This window comes from Triplophysa rosa, linkage group LG18 (assembly GCF_024868665.1).
Source record: "Triplophysa rosa linkage group LG18, Trosa_1v2, whole genome shotgun sequence".
NCBI lineage: Eukaryota > Metazoa > Chordata > Actinopteri > Cypriniformes > Nemacheilidae > Triplophysa > Triplophysa rosa.
Genome location: NC_079907.1, coordinates 7,296,668 through 7,323,843, shown reverse-complemented (window position 1 = coordinate 7,323,843; position 27,176 = coordinate 7,296,668). Strand labels below are relative to the sequence as shown.

The 27,176-nt window shown below is 37.3% G+C and overlaps 1 protein-coding gene across 5 annotated transcripts in view; it reads right to left on the bottom strand.

Moving 5' to 3' along the window:
- vti1a (vesicle transport through interaction with t-SNAREs 1A) overlaps positions 1-27,176 on the bottom strand; it is a 118,767-nt gene that overhangs the window by 79,223 nt on the left and 12,368 nt on the right. For 3 of the 5 annotated variants that reach the window (XR_008964756.1, XM_057357859.1, XM_057357856.1), the window contains exons 4-6: positions 18,359-18,436; positions 13,654-13,674; positions 8,720-8,804 (exon numbers count right to left, since the gene is read on the bottom strand). Coding sequence is in view for 4 of the 5 variants with exons in the window: in XM_057357859.1 (XP_057213842.1) it covers positions 8,720-8,804; positions 13,654-13,674; positions 18,359-18,436 (184 nt within the window). In the remaining variant the exon portion in view is untranslated. The remainder of the gene's footprint in view (positions 1-8,719; positions 8,805-13,653; positions 13,675-18,358; positions 18,437-27,176) is intronic. The other 2 variants (XM_057357860.1, XM_057357857.1) reach the window with 1 other exon arrangement.

The window sequence follows — 27,176 nt, the reverse complement described above, 5'->3', positions numbered from 1 at the left end:
AGCGCTAATGATGGCCTTTTTTTCTCACGTACCGCAAATCGAGGGGTGGTCAGCATTGAGATGCGCAAACCGTCTTACACTGTGGCCATATTTGATCTGAAAACAAATAAGATTATCTGTGCTGGGTTAACTATCCATAACAAAGCTGATCCAGCAGCTGTTCAAACTTCTGATGATGAAGCCATAAGCAATATTGTGTGTAACTATTAAAATAAAAGGTCAGGAAAAGGCAAGACGGACTGTTTGCAGATTAAACAACGTGACAGGAGGTGTGTTAAAAAACACATTGCTATTTAATAATTAAAATGCTTGAAGAAGGTCTTTGATCCAAATGTTGCTACTAAAGATTTGATAGCAACACGGTTTGTTGGCCTATATCTTTTCTTTCCATTTCTCAGGATTATAAAAAATGAAATTTACACATCTTTCAAATCCGAAAACATTTTAAAAGCTACATTTTTAAGTAAATACAAAAGGTGTTATGCAATGCATTTCCTAAAATTACTAATATTGAATATTTCCAACAAAGATATTTCCAAGTCTGATGTGACTTTAGTTTTGACAGACACTTCCGTAAATTTTCTGTAAATCCCAGCCTTGCATTTAAACATTAACTGTCTATTTTATTACAATAACCAATACATATAAATATTTCAGCATTCAAATAATGCATCAGGGTTACAAAAAATATTCACAAATGCAACAATCCTTTGCACGTCATGTAAATGCCGCAGTGCTTGGTGAGGGACTGTTTCGTTTAGATGCACTTTTGAGAAAAGAAACAAGAACCACAAGCCTAAAACGCTGCCCTTCCGTACCCGCACCGCCTGGGTTTGCAGAGCACAATCTGACTAGTTCCCTCTCTTAATCTCAGCCACCCAACTCTCTGCGACTCCTTAGTGAATTACGCTTGCTTTTCAAGCGCCATCAATCTCCTGTCATCAGCGTGTCACTCCCATCGCACAATTATCGTTTATGATCCTCATTCCGCAGTGACAAGGTACCGCCGCTCTCTCTATCCCCCTCTCCACTTTTCCTTTAACTTCATTTCACTTTTTCTCTCTGCTTTTTGATATCGCGGCGCTTCAGATGTGCGAGCTCTTTAAAGCGGTAGACGAGGAAGCGCCCATGGGGGTCCTGGGTATTCGCTTTTGTCTTCCATTTCCTTCCAAAACAGTTTTATTTAACGCCATCCAGCTCGAGAGCCCTCTTTCTCTCTCCCTCTCTGTCAACCAAAGGTCAATGAAAGTGTTTGTTTGTGTGCGTCTGACGGTGCATGTGATATAAATAGACACAATGAACTAAAATATGATTTTGTCTCTCTCTAGAGAAATAAAAAGTTAAAATTCAAGTAAAAATTATGTTGCCTCTGTAATGTCACAAACATTAAAGAAAATAATAAAAAATAAAATATATATTAATAAAAAATAAAAATAAATGATTAATACATTTATTCCTATAATACATTTACAAATACATAATTATTCATTAATAAAGTAACACATATTTCTATTAGTAATATTAGTAATAATTAATACATTTATTACTATTATTTACATTAAAGTGCCAGTGTTACAGTGCATTTACTTTTATAAGTATCACAAATTGGTAAAATGCATTTAATATGTAATTATTTAGTTTTAGTCTATTATTAATGTATTTAATATATATATATATATATATATATTTTTTTTTTTAATCATTTGATGTAATGTAATTTAAAGGGGTTTAAATGTCTATACCTAAAACACCTTAAATGATTAAAATGTTTATCGATTATGTCCATTTCACATAATCAGTGCTTCAATTCTACATCTTTAACTTTGCTGACTACAGTCTGCCATTCCTTAAACCTCGACAGACATAAGTTCAAATTCAATCTTGAAGATACAGGAGATTTTGATGCATCTAGGTGGCAAGTGCTGGAGAGGCTTATTCAAAAGATGCAAGTGGGAAGGTTACGCTCTCATTCTGCTACTCAACAGTTTATCAAGAAAAATGGATCTGCTCCCACATCACCCCAAAAGAAAAAAAACCTCCAATTGCATTTTGGGATTGAACAGTCAATGATTCCACTTAACATGAGCAAACATCGTAAAACAGATTAGAATATATCAACAAGTCAACACCTGCAATATCTTCAGTCTCAAAGACAGCTAGATACGGGCAAGCACACACACAGCTCAAGTTTGTTGGTTCAGCTCTTGCATTAAGAGTTTGTGTGCCGGCTTTGTGCTAGTTCGGCCCTTTGTCTAGGCGGACCCAAATCAGTAAGTGCACCTCCAGCTACCACAGTTGAACCGTAAACACTTTTGTGCGTCTCCAAATAATACTGCTGCACACGGACCCACAAATCCTCGGACCAGCTGAGTCCTTCAGTGTCAAAGATAATGGCGATTTATTGCAATGTGTGGCTTTTTTCGAAACCCCCCAAATTCCAGTTCTCGAATCCCCCCCCACCCTCGCTCAAACCGATTAAAATTAAGCCGTAAACATGTGAGGACAGAATTAGCACATTTAGCGAGCCCACATCCCATTTCGCTCCGGAGCGGCTGATCCCTGCAGCCGAACGCGGGTGCAATTTTAATGACGGGGACCGTTTTTGAAGTCCAGATGAAAAAAGCGAGGCTTGCCGTTTGTGGCGGCGCTAGATACGGAGAGGCTGGGTCCGGCGTGATTGGGGGGGGAACGACACAGGCTCGGACTCTGGGCTCTTCGATAGTATCGGTGTCATTTTCCTCTCCACGATAAGACGCCTCGCTGACAAGGCCCGATTAGGAGAGAAAAAAATCATTATTACATCGCTTTCATCCGCCGGGGGGGGGGTTTCACGATAAACAGCTTGCCCGTAGGTAGGTTTACGAAGTAGAAAAGCCTCACATTGCACTCGCGCACAAGCTCGCTCATTTATATTTCTACGCATCAATGATTCACTGCAGGTTTACATTTCGTGTATATTTAAACCCCTATAAAAACATACATAAGTTGAAACTTCTAAAGTGCAGACCTAACATGCAGCCAGAAACTACACATTTTCTATGAGAAAATGCCCTCATTACAATACAAAAAAACCCACCATTGTCTTTAGAAAACACACTCTAGCTAAGTTCTCCTTTCTGCATATCGGCAAACTCTGGTATTAAAATATTTAACTCTTGTGGGTCTGCTCCATGAATCAAACAATTATCAAATAACGGCATATTCTTTTTGAAACACAATACGGCATTCAGATTTCAGCAAACTACAAAAACCCAAGTTATTTGGTATGCTATACCTCCAGGATATTCACTTCACCAAATTGTCCTCATTAAAGAGGGAACAGTGGCACTGTGTTGAAACTTTAAACATCACTACTCTATGAAGGAAATCAACTGGAACAGTCATGCTAAAATAAATAATAAAAGGCAATGAAACAATTAATTACATGCACAACAACTTGGATGTGGATGAAAAACACTGAAATCTTATTTTGAGTTTATCCAACATAAGACAGAAATGGTGAGAATTTACAAAAATATTTTGCGCTTGCTGACTATATAAATAAGTGCTATACTTTTCATTTCTGCATGCTTCAAAATGTCCCTAAATGTCCCTAAAAAAACTCCATAAAACTGTAGAAAATCACTTGGCCAAATGAGAGAAATGATAACATCAAACTGTTACATGAAAATATAATATAATTTAAATGTTGTAAATACTATCAGCACAGCATAAATCTACTAATAATGCTAGAAAACATTTTTATTTAAATAACATATTAAATATATAATAATACAATACAATATATTGATGATTATTAATATATTGTACCTATTCTAAATATTATATAGTATATTATACAGTATATAATATTACAGTTTAATATTGGAATAAAAATTCAACTCAAAACAATACATATACATACAGCCTCTTAAACTATAATAATTCTAATAGCAATAATAATGACAATCATAATTTAATAATGTACAGTACAATGATGAATATATTGTCATTATTATAAGTGTTATTTTTGTTATATCACTTTTAATGTTGTTGTTAAAATTACTGTAACTTTGCCTTTAGTCAAATAGACTAAAATATAGGCTAATTTAAAATGAATAAAACCCTTTCACATTAATGTTATATTACTACTACTACTACTACTACTACTACTACTACTATTAATACTAGTACTACTACTATTAAACAATATAAAAAACTATTAAATTTTAAAATTAAGTGATTGGAAAGAAAAAAGCAGCAGCAAAACAATTTCTGTATAAAATAAAATAAATTCTAAATAAAGTGCAAAAGTAAACAATTCTCGTATAGTCAGAAAGTAGACAAAAGGAAATAAGTACTAAAAGAGATTAAAGAAATAAAATATATCACTAACATGCTTTGGAAAGCATAGATGCAGAAAAAATGAAGCAGAGACGACCGTGTGTGTGTGTGTGTTTGTGTTACTGGGACAATACTGACAAAGCATGTCATAAAGTCACGCTTGTTTTCAAAAGAACCAGTTTTTATCCATGTTTATGAAATATATTTATTTATTTCTTCATTTCATTATGCATTTAGCTATTTATTTCTATCTTGCGCATGCTCGGCTTTTCCATTAAGCCTGCGACGACAATGATGCCGCCCCCCGTGCTTGTTCTTTTAATACCGCTGCAAAAAAATCAAACCGCTCTCAAATAAATTGATGTACTCTTTAATACAGTCGTCACATCATCACAGGGTCCTTGCGTCGTCTGCCTTGGTGACAACTGCAGGGCTGCTTAGCTTAGCCGCCATGGCTACTGCTTTGTTGGTCGCTTCAATGATTTATCACAAAAAAGAAAAGGAGAGAAAAAAGAAAGAAAAGAAGGGCCTCCCGATTGAGTCATTGGCACCTTTGATTGACAAGGCCTAATCAGCTTATCTGGGTGCTAATAAAGATGATGGCCTGCAGAGAGACTCTCTACCTGACTCTGCATGAACTTTGGGCCCCGGTGAGGGCCCCGGGGGCCGGGCCGACCCACTCTGCTTATCTAAACACTGCTGAAATCAATCCCTAATGAGCTGGTTTCATTTTGCCTCATCGATCCGTTGCCACAACGGCTGCGGTGTATTCAAAGGCCACCTCTCTGCTCCTGACGGACACTGTGCGTGTCGCCTTATTTGTTTATATCGGCACAAGCGGACGCTCGGGTAAATTTTGATTAATTAATAGATATGGAGGTCATGCGCCTGTTTAGCTAAACAACAACATTCTGTTTTTTAATAGGATAAAACGTGAAATATTCCTTCACTAAGACGGTCGCAAACAACTGAATTTTATTTTAAACTACACGAATCTTTTGCACTCTTCAATGGCTTTTATAAACAGGCAGAAATGTCTTTGATTAGGGTTTATTTAGCGCTCGTGGGCTCTGGGACATCCCTGATTTAAATGCTTTAAATTGTCTGCTTTGCTCCCTCCTACTGTACTCCAGGCTCTCCTCGGGCCGGCATGCCTCTGGATCAGACTGCTTTAAAGTGGGTGCCCTCTCCTAATGAAGACGCATACTTTATTTATGAGACAAACAGTTTGGTAAAAAGCTCTGCGTGTCCGGAGAGCACTCTCGATATCTCACGGAGGGACTGAAGTGCTCCTGACATGCTTTTGCTGGACTCAACACACTACACACTAACACACACAAGCGCACAGTTTCCTCGCTCACACTTTGTAGGTGCATTCAGACAAAACAGATTCCACAAACAGCAGCAGTTGGGGGACAAAACTGTGTGTTTGTTTATCCTGTCTCAAAAGTGTGACGTTCAAGAATTCAGGAAGGCCCACAACATTAATGACCTTTACTATTTTGCTATATATTTGCATTATCATAAAAACCTGAAGTAAGTAATGTATTGTTTTATACAAAGAGCTGATTGTAAACCTGCTTTACACCACAGTATAAAAAACCTGCAGTTTGTACTTTCCTCCAAATAAACATAGGAAAAATATAAGAAAGTATACAAATAAAAGAAGTATAAGAATGCCTAAAAAGACAAAATCTTTTTACATTTTTTATATTTTAAATAATAAAAACATATTTATATTATATATTGTTATATATTTGGCATTATTTATATCTTATAATTTTTTATTATTATTTGTATTATTTTTTGTGCAAACTACATTCTTTTTTTCTACAATGTATCTATATCTATATACTGCAATAGCAAACATGCAGTTCAGGCACTATGTGCACTACATATCCACACAAATATCTATACAACAAATTTAACATATTTTATACATATATATACATGGATATATGGGTAGTTGACAAATAAACAATATGCGTCCTATGCAAAAACTAACAAAGCAGATAAATTTCAATTATGCTATTTTATATTATAAATATCAATAATATGGGAAGTTGACAGACTAATATGCACATTTGTCCTATGGTGTGATGAATTTAGAAAAAATATATTTTATATAATAAATATAAATATTAATAATATAAAACAATTTATGTGATTTATTCGTCAACAACCCATATATTCTTAATATATTCTTTGTTTTCTACATTTTTGTCCATAGGACACATGTACAGTATATTTGTCAACTACCCATATACGGCTACACAAATATACTTAGGCCCGGTTTCACAGACAAGGCTTAAGGCTAGTCCAGACTAAAATGAATGTGTGACCTTGTCTTAACTTAATATAACTTGCCCAGTATTTTATCTTAAAATATATCAGTTCCATTGTTTTGTCTCAAGATGCACACCAATAATTTATTCTTCCAAGGCATTTTTATAAAAGTGACATAAATAACTTAATTCAACTAAGGCATAGTCCTGGTTTAAGCTAAGCCGTGTCTGTGAAACCGGGCCATAGAGATATATAATGTATTAGGGCTGTGCAACTAATAGAAAATTAATCGTAATCGCCAATTTTGGCCTTCAACAATTACAAAAACAAAATAATCGAGGCAAAACGATTATTGTGCTGCATTCCATTTTGCAAGGATCCTCTCTTTTCTTGTGGTATAAATCCACAGTGCACCCTTTTCCTTTACAGTGGTTCAGCTGTGCTATTTCTTTACATTTATTTTGCAGTTGAATTCACAGTTTAAAAGCCAAGTTTTCATTTTTCTATGTTGTTTTAAAAGTTAATGAGTAATCGTGTTAAATAATCGGGATCTCAATATTGGCCAACATAATCGTGATTATGATTTTTGTCATAATCGAGCAGCCCTATAATGTATATGTGCATATTATGAACTGCAGGTTCGCTACAACGGTGTGGTTTTACTTTTTTATTTTGTTTGGTTTTTAACACACGGCCCATAAACTGGTCAGTCCGCCTCAATGGTCAATCAGTGACACGAGGACTGAGGGTCACTGGAACAACCCAAAAAGAGCATCTACTGTTCAAAGCCACCAGAACAGGCTGTGTTTGCCCCAGCTCCGCGCGGGCCGTGCGGGTGATCGCTGTGCATTTTGTGCATGGCTGCTGTGCCTAAATCCCAAAACTACAGGGTTTGTTCTCTTTGGAGCCACTTCAGTTTAGGACTACCTGTCGCTATGCTTTAAAGATACAGGTGTGAGTGTGCTGGGGTGGTCAGTGGGGTAAGGGGGTCAGGGATTAGGATCACAGGAGTTAGACGCATCAGCCCGAGTTGTGCTTTAACGCAGTTAGAGAAGGGATGAGTAAACAGGCATTGTTCTGCGCTCACGGCTCCCGCACAGAGAGCGATGGGAACAGTGCGGTATTGTGCCAGACGAGAGTCTATGGAGCAGGGTCTGAAAAACTCCTCTCTTAGGGGGTCTGATCCTACCAATGGAGTGTGCGGGCTTCTCTTTTGGTAATACAAGGGGAGATGGCAATTCAATCGGGCATGTGCAAAAAAATGTCTGAATACGGGAAAAACAAAGGGCCCTCATTTGGTGAACTGAAATGGAGAAAAAAATTCTTATGCAAGGACAAGAAAGAAAAAACAAAGCTTGAGAAAATCCAAAATAAATGAAACTACATTTTTAAAAAGAGGATGCAGATTGCATTTATGAATTTGTGAGTTGTTCTTGCAAAACATCAAATACCACTGGTCCGCGCAGCCCTTTCTTTATTTGAATTATTAACCGTGCCGATGTCGCATGCATGCCGCCCTACCATTATAGTGTAAATTAACAAAGTTTTCAAAACTACGGGCGTAAGCCGTAGAAAGCCCGTAGCTTCTTGAAGAATAAGCTTTGATTCGTCTCCGAGGAATAAACTCTGCCTCACGAAGACGGCGACAGCCACGCTAAAGAAAAAATAGATTCAATCAGTAGGCATTGTTTAGATCTAAATGAGCTTGTTTTTAAAGATGAAAACCAACCTTAAGACAGGTGTGAAACAGGTTGAGGGTGTTTTATTTATAATTTGCTTTATTAAAAGATCCCGTTCTTTATTTAGTTCTAAAAATGGCAGGACTGTTGTTTTTTCCCAGTCAACCCGCCATCATTTGGTACCCATATTAAAACCTCTCTCTCTCATGCACGCCACACACGCACACACAGGTAGGTGAATGGAAATAAGGCGGTGTGTTTTGTGCGAGACAGTACAGCGGTTGCTGCTCTACACCTCTCTCTCCCTTGCTTCTCTTTGATGTTCTCAAGAAAATGTCACCCATCGCCGATGCGTTTCCCCCCCTCTCTTTCTGCCGCACACACGGGCGAGACAATTTGCTGTCGCTCACCCCCCTACACAGAATGCCTACCGGTTTCCACAGCTATCTGGTAGCCGGCGTCCAGCCTCCGAGATGACCTTTCCAGTCTCTCTGTGTTGTCCAACAGATGTGCTCTCTAAAAACAAACCGGGGAAAGAGAGAAAACAGTCAGGAAAAAGAGCTCTTTTTGATTTACAAAGATGATTTTAAACACAATAAAAGGCAAAAGTGTATATACCACTTAGCTTCAATTAAAGCTAAACATTGATTTGAGAAAATCTAATTACGAGTCGCATTTTCAATACAAATTGGACTGATCCTCACGTAAATTCCAAAGCAGAAAAAAACGGAGCTTGAGTTTAGCACCTTTTCCTTCTTTTTAATTGAGTCTTCCTTCTTTCAGCGGCTTTGTTCTAAAGGTGTTGCCAGATCTCATTAGCTCACATTTAGCACCAGGGCAAAGATTAGCATGGGAGGGATGGTTAATTGAGCTGTAATATATTTTCAAACGCCGCTCGAGATTACCCGATATCTGTAAGTCTGACAAACGTAAGACACTATTATGAACCTCATCAAATGTTTTCTATATTCAAAACTAAATACATAAATTGCATTTGTGTATGTCAACACTTGAATTTGCTGTTTAAGTGTTTGGGGTCATTGCAAACAATACAAAACATTCAGAAAAATCATAAAGAGGTTATGCATCCTGTATTGGGTTATAGATGAACAAATTCATGACTGTAGAATTAAAATAAACCACAGCCAAGAACCAAACACATTAACTATATGAGTGACTAAGTCCCTGAATAAAAGGACCAATGATCTTCATTAGACTAATAACATTGGTCATACGAAAAAGTTAAAACAGTGATGCCGGGCCTTATTCCAGATTACCCTTTCTCAATAAGGGAAAATAAATAAAAAGTAAAATACAGTACACCATATATATTCCTTATCATTAGAGACAATGGTAGATTGTTCTTAAAGGGACAGTACACCCAAAAATGATAATTCATTCATCAATTACCCTCACGTCACTATAAACCTGTATGACTTTCTTTCTTCTGCAGAACACAAAAGAAGATATTTTGAAGAATGTTGGTAACCAAACAACACAGGAACCCATTGACTTCCATTGTATGTGCACAAAACCACAGAGACATTTCTCAAAATGTCTTCTTTTGTGTTACACAGGGAAAAAGTCATATACAGGTTTTGAATGACATGAGGGACAATAAATGATGAGACTTTTCTTTTTTAGTGAACTATTATAAATTACATATAAAACTACAAATAAGAAACAAAAATGGACACACTGACCACAGAAAAAATATACGTCCATGCTTCCACTTTCTGATACGGCAACTATATTTTCAAAGGACAGTTAACCTTTATTCCTGTTTACGCAGGCAGAAAGAATAAAGAGGAGAGAGAGTCTCCAGTTCTAGTTAAGCTGTCAAAATACGTAGCGGCTAATCACTCCAAGGAAATGAAATGGGAAAACAGACGACATTCCACTTTTCAAAGTTTGACAATCACAGAGCGAGGAAAAAATACTGTGTCTGAACTTTTTTCTTCTCTTCCTCTCGGTTGACAGATGTCATTTAAAATAGGTGAAATACTTTTTAATAGTTTAAGGGAGGGGGGGTTAGTGAGAGAGAGAGATATAGTGAACGGGGGTGGGAGCGCGTATGGGGAAAAGGGAGCCATCTCTGCCTAATGAGCCCCTCTGGATGAGCCGAGATGGTGAGGACGTATTGACATGCACCGCTTAAACTAATACACCTAGACCAGGGATGTGCCTCTGTGCCTGGAAGCACAAGGCAGCCAGGGATACTGACAGAGTACCTCGCTCCCCCGTCTTCAAAGAGCTCAAGTGATTAGTATGTTATCATTACCATTCGAAACGTGATTTTCCTATTCCCTCTCGGCAAAGGTGACACGTCTCGGGGAGACGGCCAGCAGACTGCCGCGCTGGAAAGCCACTTCAAAGCTTTTTCTCGACTTTCTCTCCCTCGCTCGTTCTATTTTTTTGGGGAGGGAGGGGGAGCGTTGATATCTATTGTGTGTGCGCGGGGGGAGCGCAGAGACTCAGGTAACTGTGAAGGTGGCCGCGCAGGTGCCATGACGACACAGGATTTTTTTGCAGGGAGGGCGACTTCCTCAAAACGAGAACGGCTATCAAAAAGAATAATTTTCATTCCAGACGCCTCTGTTTCGATACTGGGGTGTTGTTTTCAATAAATGTCCTGTGTTTGCATTCACACTTACTTTTTAGAGATCCCCGAGTACGAGCACATTAGACGCGTTTTCTATATATATCACAAAAGATATTTCAAATCAAAAGCTTGGGAAGAATTTCATTCACCCTCATATGCCAACAAACTGACCCGAATTAAAAAAAATAAAAATAATATTTATTCACCAGTAGAGTACTGGGACTGTCAAATTCACTTTTTTTGGTGTTCAACAAAGAGTCTTTTAAAGAGGCCATGATAAATATCGTTGTGCCCACGACCGCCTCTGCGTGCTCCCCTTCTCATTTGTGCCAATGCGTGTATGCCTTTTTATCTGACACCTACATTTTCCACAAAGGCATTCTTAGATACTATAAATGAAAAATACTTTTTGTCTCCTTTATTGTTTTTTCCCCTCTTTCTTTTTCGAGATCCGCACTTCAGTTGTAAGTTATTAACGCGGTACCCAGGAACAATGCGAACGCGACTCAAAAGAATCGTCTTCCCTTCTCTCCCCCTTTTTTCAATATCAAACGCGAGTGCTTACAATCGCAATTTTCTAAAGTTTTGATGATTCCTTATTATTTCAAATGTGGGGGGGCATGTGGAGTCAAAGTGAATCATGATGACAGTTACAATCCAGACTGACTATGTGATCTTCTACACCGGTTTGTTTGGGACTTGTAAGAAAAGGAATTACAAGTGTCAAACAGCTGTGAATATGGGTGCTAAATATTTAAACATGTTTTCCAGCTGAGGAAAAAAGTACAGTTTTAAAAAGCGGGCTAAGTGTGTATAAGCTGTATGGGCTTTGATTAAAATTCTGCAAAACGGGAGGAAAAAGACAGTAAAGCGTTCTGAAGTTTTGGAGAGAATAAAACAACAAATCTGATTTAATAGCTGCACATTCTGGGGTGGAAAGAGGGCGGACCAGTGTGTCTCCTAACCAAGACAGAAAAAAAACTATACTCCCATTTTGTTTGGACATGTGGGAAAAACAATAACAAAAAAAAACAGGGAAGCGAAGAATGGAGAGATGTGAGGCGCTGTAAATTATAAATGCAGTAGGATGGTGTGGCTCTCGTACAAAAGGGATTATTCAGCAACAAGAAATATAGAAATCTAAACAATACACTGATGTCACACACACTTTTGTGACTACCAAACACAGACACACGAGTCAACACAGTCAAAAAAGAATCCTAAAGACAGGCATTGCTGAATTTTTTTAGCGTGACAAAGCCCGAGTGCAAGTATTGTTTCCTATGAATTTAGAGTACATCAAAGCAATCACTGATCTAAGAAAATGATAATTCAATTCAATATTATTAAATTCATATTTGTGTTGACACATACGTACGTAAATTACGTTTATTAAACGAAATGTCGTTTTACGTTTGTCTGTTGACAGCACAGGGAAGATAAGGTTGTTCATTTTCGCATCCATAAATATTTAATACATCTTTATGACTTCCTCACAAGATGGAAGGCATCAAAACAAATTTGCATCCTAAAATGTGTTATCTTCAAAGATAAGCAAGCGCTTTCTAAACACCTTAACAAAGGCAGGCAGAACCGTGATGCGGTCCCATCCAGTCCTCCACTGAGAACGGAGGCTTCCTTTATGAATAAAGATCTTCAGATATTGTCGTCTGTGTGGCTGCATGTGTCTATGAATAGGGGAATCCCAAATCCAAACAACAAAACACACACACATACATACACTCACAACCTTAGACAGGAGATGAAGATACCAGCGAGCAAACATACACACAGAGTGACACAACGGCCATTTAATCCACATACGTCCATGTTAGATGAATGCAACAAACACAAACCGACGCTACAAAACCGTCCCCTTATCTCAGACTAAAAAGCAGGCTATTGTATTATCATCGGATGAATGGGGGAATGTGTGTGGGAACATGGCACAAAGAGAAGTGTGCACAATTCTGATATATTTTAAAGCCATGTGTGCTAATAAAAACACCAACCCAGTGACAATGAAGTCAATTTTCTATATGATGGATACAATATTAAAGCGATAGTTCGCCCAAAAAGAAAATTCTGTCATGATTTACTCGCGCTCTTGTCATTTCAAACCTGTATGACTTACTTTCTTCTGCAGAGCACAAAAGAAGATATTTTGAAGAATGTTGGTAACCAAACAACGGCGGCATCCATTGACTTGCATTGGATTTGTGTCCATACAATAGAATGGGTGAATGGGTACCACCATTCTTCAAAATATCTTCTTTTGTGTTCTGCAGAAGAAAGAAAGTCATACAGATTTGAAATGATAAAAAGGTGAGTTCATGATGGAATTTTCATTTTTGTGTGAACTATCACTTTAAAAGAGCCGTTAACCACGTAAATTAGGGTCAGTTTAATTTCTGTACAGAGGCAAAAAGTGCTGTTACAGCGGTATTCCAAAATTAGCAGCTCTGTAAAGAGAATAAAAGATTATTCTCTTCCTTTTTTTGTTATAGCAGCATGTTTTATTGCATTTCTGCATTTGGTGACTGCTTTGACACGCAGATTAAATCTTTTTTTTATTATATAGTTGATATAAAATATCTTTGATTCAGTTCCTCAGAACGGAACATACAAATACGAGTCATTTTGAGCTCAGCCAACAGACAATTTCAAATCAGATTAGTGTCTTTAATCCTTCCGAAGCTGGAAAATGAATGAGAGATTGGGGGGAATGAGAGAACCAAAACCTGAACGAAGAACAGCACTTACCTCCTCACGTAACTTTATCAACTGCCACATGAAGGTGCGACGTAGAAGGCGGGAGGAAAAAAAGAGAGGGAGGGAAGAGAGTGAGAGAGATAGATAGATAAAAAGCAGAAACATGGCAGGAAGCAGATCAGTCATGCGGCTGGGTGCAGAATTAACCTTGACGATTTATCTGTTTGCATGTTTAGCATTTAGAAATCACAGACAAACACATTAAAAGAAGCTAAACACGAGACTCGCGTCGACTTTTTTGAAAAAACAAAGATCAAGTCTCAGGCTGTCACATTAAACAAAGAGACTGGGAATGGATTTCTCAACTCACGACGTCTAAACTATCATCATCAAGGAGAGGAAGGAGACAAACAGTCACATCACAACACTTGATATGGCATGAGGGGGAAAAATACCAGCGTTTTAGTCGGTACAGTAGGATAATACAGATTGCGTATACTGTAAGGATGGAAGCTTTGAGGATTTAGGCTCCTAACAACAACTCCGCAGGACTCCTACTTGTCTGCTAAGAAAGGGAAAGTCACACCAGGCAGTACATCCTTTTTATTATAACAGGAAGTGCCCGTCATGCCTGAAACACTAATAATGCTAAATACTGTATATACTATAACACAGAATAACAGGCTAGACAGAGAGTACATTATGCATTAGAACTATAAGAGACTGTTATGTATACATAAAGTCAAGCAAGTGCATCTTATTATGAGAACAGCCTACAATGAAATAAAAAGCATGCATGCGTTATTCATGTTAATAAAAGGGAATTACATATTAAAACAGTTAAAACAGAGAATACATGTCTTGCTGTGCACTTAGTGGCCCCTTGAACGGTTTCTGAAAGTGGCAAACAATTTAAACGTAATGAAGTACATTAAGCATTTAAAAGCAGCTCTTCATTACAGCCCGTGTAAAAGCACACAACGCGTGGAAGAGGAGGGCACAGACAAGTTTCTTAATTTGTCCGCCGTTGCAGGTGATTTTTTTAATCTCCATTTCTTAGGAAGGATTAAAGGTTAGCAGATCTAAGGGGCAGCTCTGGGCCATTATTAAAGCCCTCTCATCTGTTTTTTGTGCGCTGGTCATTTTGAATTTCTCCACTTTTAAATCACGCTATGGTATCAGAAAAGAGGCAGATCTTGGATCACAAATTATAAACTTGATACCCGACAAAAAAGGCAAGATCTATGGGCGTGATGTTAAATTGTGGCGGCGGTCATTGGGGACAAGTTCAACTGTGCTGTATCTATTTCTCCCATAGGCCATGGGTTTATAACAAAGCTACGCTAGAAGCTCATCATTATGTCAGTAATGCTAGTAAATTACTTTTATCTGATATAACAAAATACTAATGGCATTAAATCAGAAGGGATAAACCATTTTTGCTATTTTTATTTTTTAAATGATAATAAATACAAAATAAATAATTATTTATATAACCATTATAAAATTAAGAAATGTAATTATTGGCTGAAAGGATGTCACATGCACAAATGATAAAAATGTAGTATAAAAGATTAATTACAGAAAATGTCAAAAGAAGTAATGATATTTTTAGAAATAATAACTACTTGTGTTCTACAATCTGAATAAAGAAACAGTTGGGGTGCACTGCAGTTCCTAGCTGGGTGTTATTTTTGAGCTGGTTTTTTTGTCTATTTTTCGAAAAGGCCAAAGTTTACGAACACACAATATAAGTTAGGTCTGGTGTGAGAGCGCCCGATCTAAACGCAGCCCCGCAGCCCATATCAATGAGGGCCGAACAAACCTTGTTCTATCATGTTTGTGCTGCTTGGGCGACTGTCCATTCAAACCGAGGATTTACCAACAAAATCCGGAAGATTTTAAGCTTGCCGTTGCTCTATTTAGCATCTGTTTTGTCTTTAAACCAGAAATCCAGCCTTTTGTTGCTTTACCTAAATTTAATAGCGTTTCGCGGGTGACGGCTAAAAAATTCTGCACATGAGAAATTCCGTAAAATTGTATAATTACGTTTTGATGAATCCGTTCATTCGTTTTTTTTTCATGCGAGCTGTTATTCAAAAATGCACTGCTGCAATTTTTCTGTTATGATAATCAGCGGATTTTCAAACAAAGATTTTTTTTCCAATACGCAACTCGATACAAGTGGTAATCTGCTTCCTTTGTAGCCGGTAAAATCTGGTCCGCGCCGGCTCAAACCTGCACAATCTCTCGTGGCCATGCCTTCTGCTGTGTCTGAAATCGAAACTATTCCGCAGAGTATTCTTTTGCGAAAAAATGTGTGTGCGTTCTTGCCAGTATGTGTGTGGTAAAAAAAGCGCGTGTTTTGGGTGGAAAGGGTAGGGGGCGATGGCGACGAAAAAAAAGTGCCACCACATTATTAAAAAAAGGAGCGATAGCGCCAATTCGGTCTCTGTCCGCATACAGATAACGAATAAATGCTGAACTCTATTAAACCGCCCTTTAGCTATTATCGCAGGGCCAACACGTTATTTTCAGAACTTATGACGGCTCCCTATTTACTTAGCTATAAATCCTTGCCATGTAACGAACAGATTTGTGACTGGTAATGATCTGCTCAGCCAGCGCTATATGAAATGATCCTGACCTATTTCAGATCGTCAGGAATTAAATTGACCGACTCACCCCAGTCGGCACCCCACCTCCGCACCCCCCACACCGCTTTCCCCTCCACGCTATCGGTCCGGTCTCGCTCGATAAAAAACACTGAAGTTCCAACCACTCGACTCACAGTGAGTCTCGTGTTAGCCTACAAAGTTTAATTTGGGTTTTTTTATTAATACGAATTAAGTAAACACCTGAGGGCTGCTGGGAAAAAAACTATTTTGCCAATGTTTGTGTAAACGGAGATAAAAAAAAGATAGATTAAAATAAAACACATCAATCGACAAACAAACAAACAATAATCTTTTATAAAGGTAAATGCTCTCACTGTGATCCTACAGTTCATATACTGTAAAAACATTCTGTAGAAATTACAGTATCACTGGCAGCTAGTTGCCAGTAACTTACTGTAGATTTACATTTATGTAATTTACTGGCAACCGTTTGTTCAAAGATAAATGAACATTAACAAGTCTTTATCTTTACAGAAAAAAATTTAAAATAACAGCCTCATCCAAAGTATTCTGGGAACTAAAATGAGAAAAAAAAAAGAAAAAGGTTGATGAGGATTTCTGGTTTCCAGAATGCTTTGCATGAGGCTGTTATTTTATAGTATTTTTCTGTAAAGATAAAGACTTGTTAATGTTTCATGTTCATTTATCTTTGAACAAACTGTTGCCAATAAATTAGATAAATATAAATCTAAAGTAAGTTACTGGCAGCTAGCTAGCTAGCTCCCAGAGCACTTCTTCCATTAACCAGATCAATGGCTCCAATCTAACATAAAACATATCTCTTTGTTATTGTCTCTAATGTCTTGTCATTAGTCAAATTACCTTGGCGTGTTTAAAGAACAACTAATGTGAAATAGAATAAGCAACTTCTAGGACTGAAATACAGCCCTTTTATTCTATTGTCTTATTGTTCAAACACCACTAAAGTGAACAAAGTATGAAAGCCCGCATCTTTAAAATGCATATCAAATGAGCTATTGTGGCTTTCACTCTGATTCATAATTATTTTTAATAAAAGAGGCTGTCATTGAACACACATTTGAAGACCAATTCAAGTAATATAATTTGGCATAAACTGATTTAAAAGAAAGAATGGAGTCATTAAAAAAAATCTTTTGGCAAGAATTCGAAAAAACAACGGTTGCTTGAGGGACAATTTTGTAAAAATATGCATATAAATTCTTTATCACGTCTAGTCGTTCATATGCTTGTACGATGTGTGGTGGTAAGGTCATCTGTGAAATGATAATAAGGGGGAAAAAAGAAGAAACTAACAAACAAACAAAAAACAAAAGCAACTTTTGTAGCTATAGATGATGTTACAGCTCTATCACAAGGTGCCCGTTGAAACACTAGTGAAAATGTTTGCTGATTATAACATGCCATTTTATTTATTTATTTTTTGCAAATATAAAAGCTGTGTGGGTGAGAGAATAACATTGTATCATGGCATCTCAAATGGCAAATTGAAGTATTTATGTGTGATGTACAGTATATTATATTTTCTTTGTGTTTATTAATAGCAGCACTTCAGAAGAAAAATCAAAAAAACTATTTTAAGAGCATCCAATCGTTCTGAGATAAAAGACGTTTCTGAATTCAAAATCCATTTCTGCCTTTACTGCACTGCTGTCATTTATCTCTCATTGGACTGAATATCATAGATCCGAAGAAAAACATTATTAACACACTAACTAACACACTAACTTACAACTTTTTAAATCCATTTGGTGTAACATCTTGATATACGTTTTCTTATTTACATCTTCTCACCCCCTGTGTTTAAGCAGCTACAAAAGCAGGCGTTTTTTGCACGGGAGGTCATCGTCAGAAGAATAAGAACCCCGGCGGATGGCGAACAGCTGGGAAAAAGAGGGAATTTACCCCAATCTGGTGCTGCCCAGACGCTGGTTAGTGCCTAAAGCCCATTGAGGACTGGGCAGCTTTGCATTAAACAGCATTGCTTCTGCATGACTGGGTGCCAATGCCTGCCTCTCTTTGCCCTCGTGGCCCTGACCCGTCCTCACCCCGAGCAGCCACCCACACTGGGAAAGCGCAGCCCCTGATTAACGTCCTACCTGAGTCTCCGATGAGCCTCCGTCCTCCCTCAGGAGCTCGTTCCGCACCTCATCACTGTAGGCAATACGTGACCTTTTCTGCAATGAGGAGAGGTTGAGAGAGAGAGAAAGTAAAGATGGAGAGGAAGACCAAGGAGAAAAAGAAGAGGAAGAAGAGGGCAGAGAAAAAAAACATTCTTCAGTTCACTTGACTTGAAACATAACAGACATTTCTAAAGCACGAGAGCCCCCTATTGGTTTAGCAAGCGAAGCAAAAATACTTTTACCAGGTGATTTTTAGGAGTGTGTGTGTGGAGAAGAGAGAGAGAATCTATGTGTAATATAGTTCGTGTAGACACTGTGGCTTGAGTGAACCGGAGCCATTGGATGTAATAGGAAAAGCCCCCCTTCCACTTAAATAAATAAAAAGTGTAGAATGGAGGACCATAGTACAAGACAGAGGCAGGGAGCGTATTAGGAAAGTATCAGTTGTCAGAGGGAAATGTGTTCTGGGGGCTGTCACTGCTGTCAGTCCTGTAGTCTGGCAGACCCTGTGATAATACCAAGCCAGGAAGCTAGACACAGAATAATTCATCACCCGGGTCGACGCGATTGGCGTGCCATCAGATTTGGGCTCGTTCCTTCTTCTCTCCTCCGCGACGCAGTGGGGAAAAAGAATGCCATGTCCAAAAAAGAAAAAACACACACACCCAACACTTCAGAGAGTGCCACCTCCAATTCTGCGAGAGCAGAAGCTGAGTGTGGCATGTTTACAAACACACCCGACCTCTTCAAATACCCTCCAAACTAAACACGTACTGGTGGTGCGAGAAAATACACACAGAGATAGCGTTTACCAACAGCCCTTTGCTTCTGTCTGTTCCCTTTTTCTGCGGGCTGGCACTTTTCGGGACGACGGCACCTATGGGAAAACTAAACAGCGAATAACTGCTATCCAAGAAGGACATTTTGTGATGCAACGGCGTGTCACAGTTTCTGCAGAATATCTGGTCAAATCTGACTTTCTTGCAGGATGTGATGTGATCGAACACTACAAATAAAAGTGCACTTGTTCAGATTTGTTTAGCAAACTCAAAAAAATGTCTTATGCTTAAGCATCTGCAACATGTGTAGACCAGCTAGTTCTATGTGATTTAAATTCCTTTTTAAAAGGTAGAATTAATAATCCTTCAGAAAGAATTCTGATATAAAAGTGGGGTTGCAAGATATTACAGCAATTTGCAATAACCTAAATAATTCAACACGGAATGGAATCGTGCTTTAAATGTATTACTACAATTTAGATTAAAATATTTGACATAACAAAACTTACGTTTCATATTCTCTTGTTTTTTTTCAACTTCTCAACGTGAATAGCCACGTTTTACTGTTGCACTACATAAAAAACAAATCTGACTTTGTTTTTTGCAAAACCACTATGATTTGCTTATCACAATCTGCACATCAGCAATATTTTCAAATTAAATCTTAAAATATTGCACAGCCCTTAAAAAAATAGTTAATTTGAGGACAAAATACAGAGACGATACAAAAAGGAAGAAACGAACATAGAAAGCTAAAAGATCCGTTTCAAAACATGGAATCTAAGGTGTCATTACTGATTAAATACATCAGAAATCGTTTGCATTTGTTTTGTGCTTTTTTTACATGCGAGAATCATAAACAAAGCGTATCTTCTGATGAGCAAAACACACCCACATGTTCCACCTCAGTCAAGTTTCATCTTAAAGAACAGCACTGTAACTTTGGGGAACACGGGTATGTTCGTAATTGAAAACGGAAACCTTGGAGATGCCTTCATTTGAATGCACACACCATCTTCTTCAAACCCTATTTTTGTTTCATTCTTCTTCTAAATAGCTGTTTGTTGTCGCTGAGAGCATCAACCGCTTTCGCAATGCCGCGCGCACAAAAAGAATGCCAAATGCAGCCTAAAGTCTTCGGAGGGGATAACTAGTGCTAGAAACAAAGACAGGCGCCTCTCCCAGCCCGTTTACACCATTTTGCAACTCCCCCTGCAGTAAAACAAGCTTCATACTGATTATTTTCTCTTCATCCGCTGCTATAGCACAGCAGCTGACCAATATTGACTGCAACCCTGGAAAATATTTTAAGTAGCACTTTGCATTGGATGAGTCATGTTAGGTTATTAGACTTACTTATTTAATTTTTTATAAAACACGGCTATTTATTTAGATCACCGGAGTGTTGCATACTAAATCATGACCGACGTTGACCTAAAATGGATTAAGATTTGGAACAATATGAAAGTTATAAAAAATCATTATAATATAACTACATTTCTGCTTATAAAAAAGGAAAGAATCAATTGGTTTGAAAGTTCCAAGTTATTGTACAGTTGAGCTGGTGAACTCAAATATAAACACTGAACTAAAACATAAAAACAGAGAGACGAGGCTTTGGAATCTAAAAAAGAACAAGCACTGATACCTTATTGCTACAGAAAAAAAGAGAAATGTTTTTTTTAATCCGTTTGAAAGGTCTTTCTCTTGTCACTTGTTTTAATCTTGGGTGAGAATTTGCTTCTATTCCCGGAAGCACAGGGAAAAACTACAAAGATCCGTCTTAACTTTATGCAAAGTGGTCTGACTGCTTTTAAAACAGACATGTCTCATCAAACCAGAGACGGAGGTTTTGTGTCCTGTCAAAAATGTGTGTTATATGTCTGTTGACATGATGTGCAATACACAACAAAAGATCCGGTTAAACCAATTAAATAATAATTGCACGTGCATTTCCCATGCACTCATTTTTTTTGTCAGTAAAGCATTATATATATATATATATATATATTTGTAAAATAAGAAACAAAATGTTAGCAAATAAATATGTGAATTAAATTTGTGTAATATGCAGAATATTATATTAAAATATAATGTATGCTAAAAAATAAATAATAAAGACCATAAACATAAAGAAATTGAAACATTTAAAAAACTCCCCCGACACAATAAATAAATAAATGTATAAAATGTTCCTAGTTTGTCTTTGTTTCAATCATTTTCTTTATTTACTTATGTTTCTATTGAGTGTTTTGCATTAATTAATAGAGGCAGGAACAATTTCTAACCTTTAGCACTAAAAGCAGAAAAAGCCAAAGAAAGAGAAAAGAAATGCTCTTTCAAAATGTTAGAAATAATTAACCATAAAAACCTTATTATATATCAACTGGTATCTCTCATTGTTTATCGTTATTATTACATTATGTTCTTCATCCAGCTGCACGCTGACAGCAAACGGCAACACAAGGACACAAATAATCATGGAACCTGAATGGCAGAAAAAGTAAACAGTTCATTAGATTAGCATTAAAAGGCATAAAAATACCCAAGGGGTAGAGTTTAATGAGAAGCCCTGAAGTGACATTGCCAAAGCTTTTTCCTTCACTTTTCCACTCGGAAACCACACGGTTGGTGGCAAACCGTGAAGAGTAATTAATGATATTTAATTCATAAAGTGTGTTTCATTAAGTATTTCTCACCAGTGGGAAATGTCTGGCCAGGTCTGATTTCGAGTTAATGGGACTTTAGTCAAACGCAATGCGTCTGCCTTAAATTGCCAGTTAACCTTTCCTTTCTGTCACTAATAATCTCCTGAAAATGTTTAAGTAGAATTGGAGGTTCAAGAAATAATAACGGTACATATTCACCTTATTGGCATTATAAAAATCTAGTGAGCAAATGGGAAAAGACTACGGCTAACGATAATTGTCAATAAACATCAAGAACTGTAACTGTACTGCCTTTATGACACGTTTTGTGAAAAAAGTCAAACTAAATTGTGCTTTAGGAACCGATCAGTTCTGACTTCTATCTCTTTCTACTCTTTCTATAAAAATCAGCTCTTTATACTGTGGTAGGCTTTGTGAGACCAGTTTTATTCCACTTATGCTTTTTGTTGTCCTTATGTTGTTCCAACTGCTTCCATTGTTTACCTCATTTGTACGTCGCTTTGGATAAAAGCGTCTGCTAAATGACTAAATGTAAATGATGGTCAAAGCGTCATGTGTTTTTGTGAGCGTATCTGGTCTAGAATAAAATGCTGTCATGGATGAAGAAAGCAAAGACCTTTTCAAGCAGGCTGCAGTATCACAACAGTATTAAATAATGCATCTCATCCTAGCAGGGGTCTAACACCATCCACAAGCAGAAAGAATACTATACCCCCACACACACACACACACACACATACAAGAAATCTGCACATACACACACACAATGTAATGTTGCTTTTTGCATCTTAACATCAAAAAAAATAATTTCGCAATCAAGCTACTTCTTTTTTTGTGCGCTTGATACGTTATCAGATCTCAGTAATGACTGTCAGTGTCACAGGAAAGTCTTTATGCCTCTGTGGTTTGTTCTTTAGTCTTTGGTAATATCAAATCCACCTGTTGTTAAAGAAAACACATGTGTGCGGGTGATAGATGGACAAACGTCTGTGTGAGTGTGGCTTTGTGCATTTTAGCCTGACATTTATGTTAGTCACTTGAGGTACAACTGCAGGAGCAGCATGATGTCTCTCATTAACCCACCGGTTGGCGATGCGTGCCTTTAATTCACAGAGCACTGTGATGAAAAAACAAAACAAATCATGAAGAATATTCAGGAACCAATGGAGGCCACCGAGATTATTATGCCACTACAAGATTTTGCTTATTGTACTGTATTTAACTAAAATAAACTGGACAATTCACTCTACAAATTTCTATATTTGTTTATATAAATATATGACCTTAACGTATAAATTACTCAAAAAAAAAAATGTAACTAAGGGAAATTTGTTTTTTATACTGTTTGCTTTTCAGTTTATTTTACGTGTATATATATATATAGCATAATGCCGAGAGGCTTCCGCGGAATGAAGAAGAGGTGGAGTTACGAGACTTCTCAGACAGTTGAAGTGTCCAATGGAGTTAAGAGATTTGCTCTCAAACTATTTTCAACACTTTAGATTGGTTAATAATTTGTAAAAATAACAGACCCACATGGGGACTGACCAATAGCATCGATTTGTGAAAAAAAATTTAATTGACCAAATTTGGACATTGGAGGTTTCCGCCCGACAGCGACGATATATAGTATATGTATATATATATATATATATATATAAACAATATTAAAATAATTCAAAACAGCTATGGATATTTCTGTCAATGTAAAAACCCAAGTGCAGTCAATAAACCTCACGACCCTGCCCACGTACGGAGAGCGAGAGAAAAACGATTGCGACTGAACTCCCAACAAAACAGCAAATCCAACCATCTTTGATTGAAGAAACGGCATATACATATTGAAGGCCTGGGAGTCGCTCAGAATGGTTATTTCTTAAAGGCATGAGAGCCGATTAAACCCAATATTAAAATATGGAAGCACTTCTAATGAAAAATCAAAGCCGGTTTCTCCGCTTGCTGCGATTTCGCTCACATTAATGCTGGGTTGGGAGCAGGGCCGGTGCGGGCACTGGTAAAGCAGACCCCGGCTAGGCAAGAGTGAGGAAATCAATAGAGAAGAGCCGATGGGGAGGCAGACTGCTGGCGCTGGCAGGACCGGGCCGGCTCCCATCATAGCGCTCTCCTCTGGCGTGCAGTGGGGAATGAAATGGGCCTCCCTGGGTCAGCACCAGAGAAAAGGTGAGATTAGAGGAAATGGAAGAGGGATTTCTGAGACACAAGATACCTGGCGAGTCAGGGACCAATCGCCCATTAGCCCGTGGCTACCTACATATGGTTCACTGAACCCTGCGCAGAAAATAACTTTCTCCTTGTCTTTCTTCACCTCGACTGAACTATCGTTCTCTCTCCATCTAACTCTCGTTCTGTAAAAAAAAAGAGAGAATGTTATTCTGACCTAAGGTCGTGCCATATTTAGCATCTGATGTCTGTTCTGAGTGTTTCATCTAAGAATACTTCTAAACAACCAGTCATAAAGTAATCGGAGCTTATAATCTATTATTGTCTGCGAATGCACGCGGGAATGAATGGCTACATGTTGAATAACGCCTCCCTCCGTTTCTCCCTCTCCTCCTGGCAACGCGACTATTGTCTGAGATGAATGCCCACATCATTAGCATAAAAATACCCAAACACACACAGTAGCTTAACCACATCATTAATTCTATACATGTATGTATATTTGTCAGTGCCCTGTGTGCACCAAATTCAAATGTAGATTTAACAAAGACCCCATCCACAATTATAATGAAGTGAAATCAACTGCAACCATTCATTACAATACAGCTCAGGGCGGAAGTTCATGACAAGATATTTATCCTGTGGCCTCCGCTAATCCTTTCAGTAACCATTTCTCTCAGTTCAAGATCTGATGATTTCAGATTTTCTTTGTGCATGGTACATAAAGTATGTTAAATAAAATACATTATGTATTAATGTAAAGTTAACTGTTATTATTCAACTATTTTTCAATAATTGTAAAATGTGTTATAAAATACAGTATCGTTTTTGCCATGTTTTAAATGTATTTAAAATCAAATGAAAAAATTGCACAAAATAATCTTGTCTGATTTACTTGCGACTTAAAAATAATGTTGCAAATATAATTATTTATATATGGGTAGTTGGTATGGTGTGACGGCAATGAAAATAAATCTCTCTTATGCTATTTTATATGATAAATATTAATATTAATGTAATATTAACAGTTTGTTTTCTAAATTTTGCTATTTCAAACCATAGGACACATGCAGCCTACGATTTAGTCAACTACGCATATAGTAAATGAAGCAAATATAATTTTACAACAAAATGCATTAAACATACTAAAAATCTATATTAAATTTAGAAGTCATATCAGGTCAAAGGACTGCATAAGCAAAATCAATTCTGTTTACACCAAGTGGGAAGTTATTAAAAATGCATTTATCGAAAATATAAGCATGTACAAAATAAAAAATGTAAATTAAAATGCATCTAAATGCAATGCAGGTTTTTTTAGGTTTACTAAATCTTTATTTATTTATTTTTTCAGATCTATCTTGAAGTTTATCTATGAAATTTTTAGTACTTCTGATCAATCACTGATTTCATTCCTGGACTCTACTATCATTTTTCACCACCAAACAAATTTACATCCCAAACGCTTATTAGGAAAACCAAAAATCATATGAAAGGAAAACTTAAAAAAATAACTTCCCTATTTAAATAAAAATCACGCTTTTAAGGACCTAGTTGATGTAGTCTGAGACGACAAAGTTTCCTCTCTCTGTCTTTAGGACATGTATTTTAAAACAGGGGGAAAACAGCCCAATGATTCATAATAAATTTCATAAATACTTCATGATCTTTCATTCTTAAGCTGGTCTGGCAAATAAAAAAAATGTTGTCACCCTTTTTCGTCCCGAATGTCAGTTCGTCATTTTCCGGGGGTGTCACATGTCACTTTCACTTTGCAGGAGCGATAGGAACAGGCCGAGAGAGGAGACAGCTCCGCTTCCTCTATCCAGCAACTCTCAAACACACACACACAGAATTGTTGTCCTAAAAGTAAAAGGCTCTGCTCTGCCTGATCAGTGTCAAGAACAACTATGTGATGGAGACAAATAAGAGAAGATACACTGACTGTAAAATAGGTCAAATATCCAATATTCCATCATCAGCTGAGCATATTTATCAATCTCATAATTTAAATATTCATGCTTGGATGCGGTTTTGTAGTTATTAGCTCTAAACTAAAATTTTATGCAGAAAAAACTATTTAAGCTATTTTTGTGAAAAAAATGCATTGAGAGTTATGCGCTTATAATGGCTGTCTATGGGGAAAGCATAGAGCAAGTACTCCTAGACTTTTATTGCAAGTGCAACTGGTACAAACAGGAAATGTTGATTTACTTTTAGAATGATATTATTTATTTTATTATTTTTATGTTATGGCAAATGGAATATGCACTGCATATCAAACTTGATCAAATATTTGAAAAACTTGACAGCACAAAGTGCCAGTTTCAGTTTTGTAATTTTAGTGAAAGCACCAATGTCTTATTAAGCACATGGACTCTTCATTCCCAGCCATGGAGGCTTGATTTTCTCCTTCGTGTGACACAGTCCTTCACCTCATCATAGTCCTATCGTTGCGATTAGAGCACGCGTCACAGCACTGATCTCTGCAAAGCCACACAATCCCATCTCTGCGCACCAACCAATCTGCAGGACAACCCACGTAAAACAACTCCATAATAAAAGAAACGTTCAAAAGATCCAGTTAGTCCCTTCTTAAATCTGTACCATCTCTGAAAAACAATCCCGTCAAGCGGTAACATTTCCATAATGAACACACAACACAGTTTGTGATCAAGAAATGTGGACAACATCATCACAGGAAGCTAAACTCAAACCCGTTTCATCTGCATTCTCTTCTTTAGAGCTACAAATCAAACAAGTTTTCAGAGCAGATATCGGGTTATAATTTAAGGCGATTAAAAGTGTCGAACATCCAAGTCAAGTATGTCTGCCATGGTTTTCTTTTGTTAAAGTTTGCTGTAATAGACGACTTGGGCTGTATAACAAGGATTCTTAGAAAGACGTTTTCGGTTTTGATTGCGAAAGATTCAAAAGGTTTATTTGGAAGACATGTTGTGCGCGTAAAACTTGATATAGCACACTAAAGACTGCAACACGTCTACAGATGAGACGCGCATTACGATTAAAAGTAAACTTGGGAAAGTGCAGCAAAGTGTAGTGAAGTCAAGGATTCAAAATGATTGACAAACCTGCGTTCGGTTTACTTATCTGACAAACCCCTGAAGGGATGTAATAATCTTGTACTAAGATTTGCAGAATCCT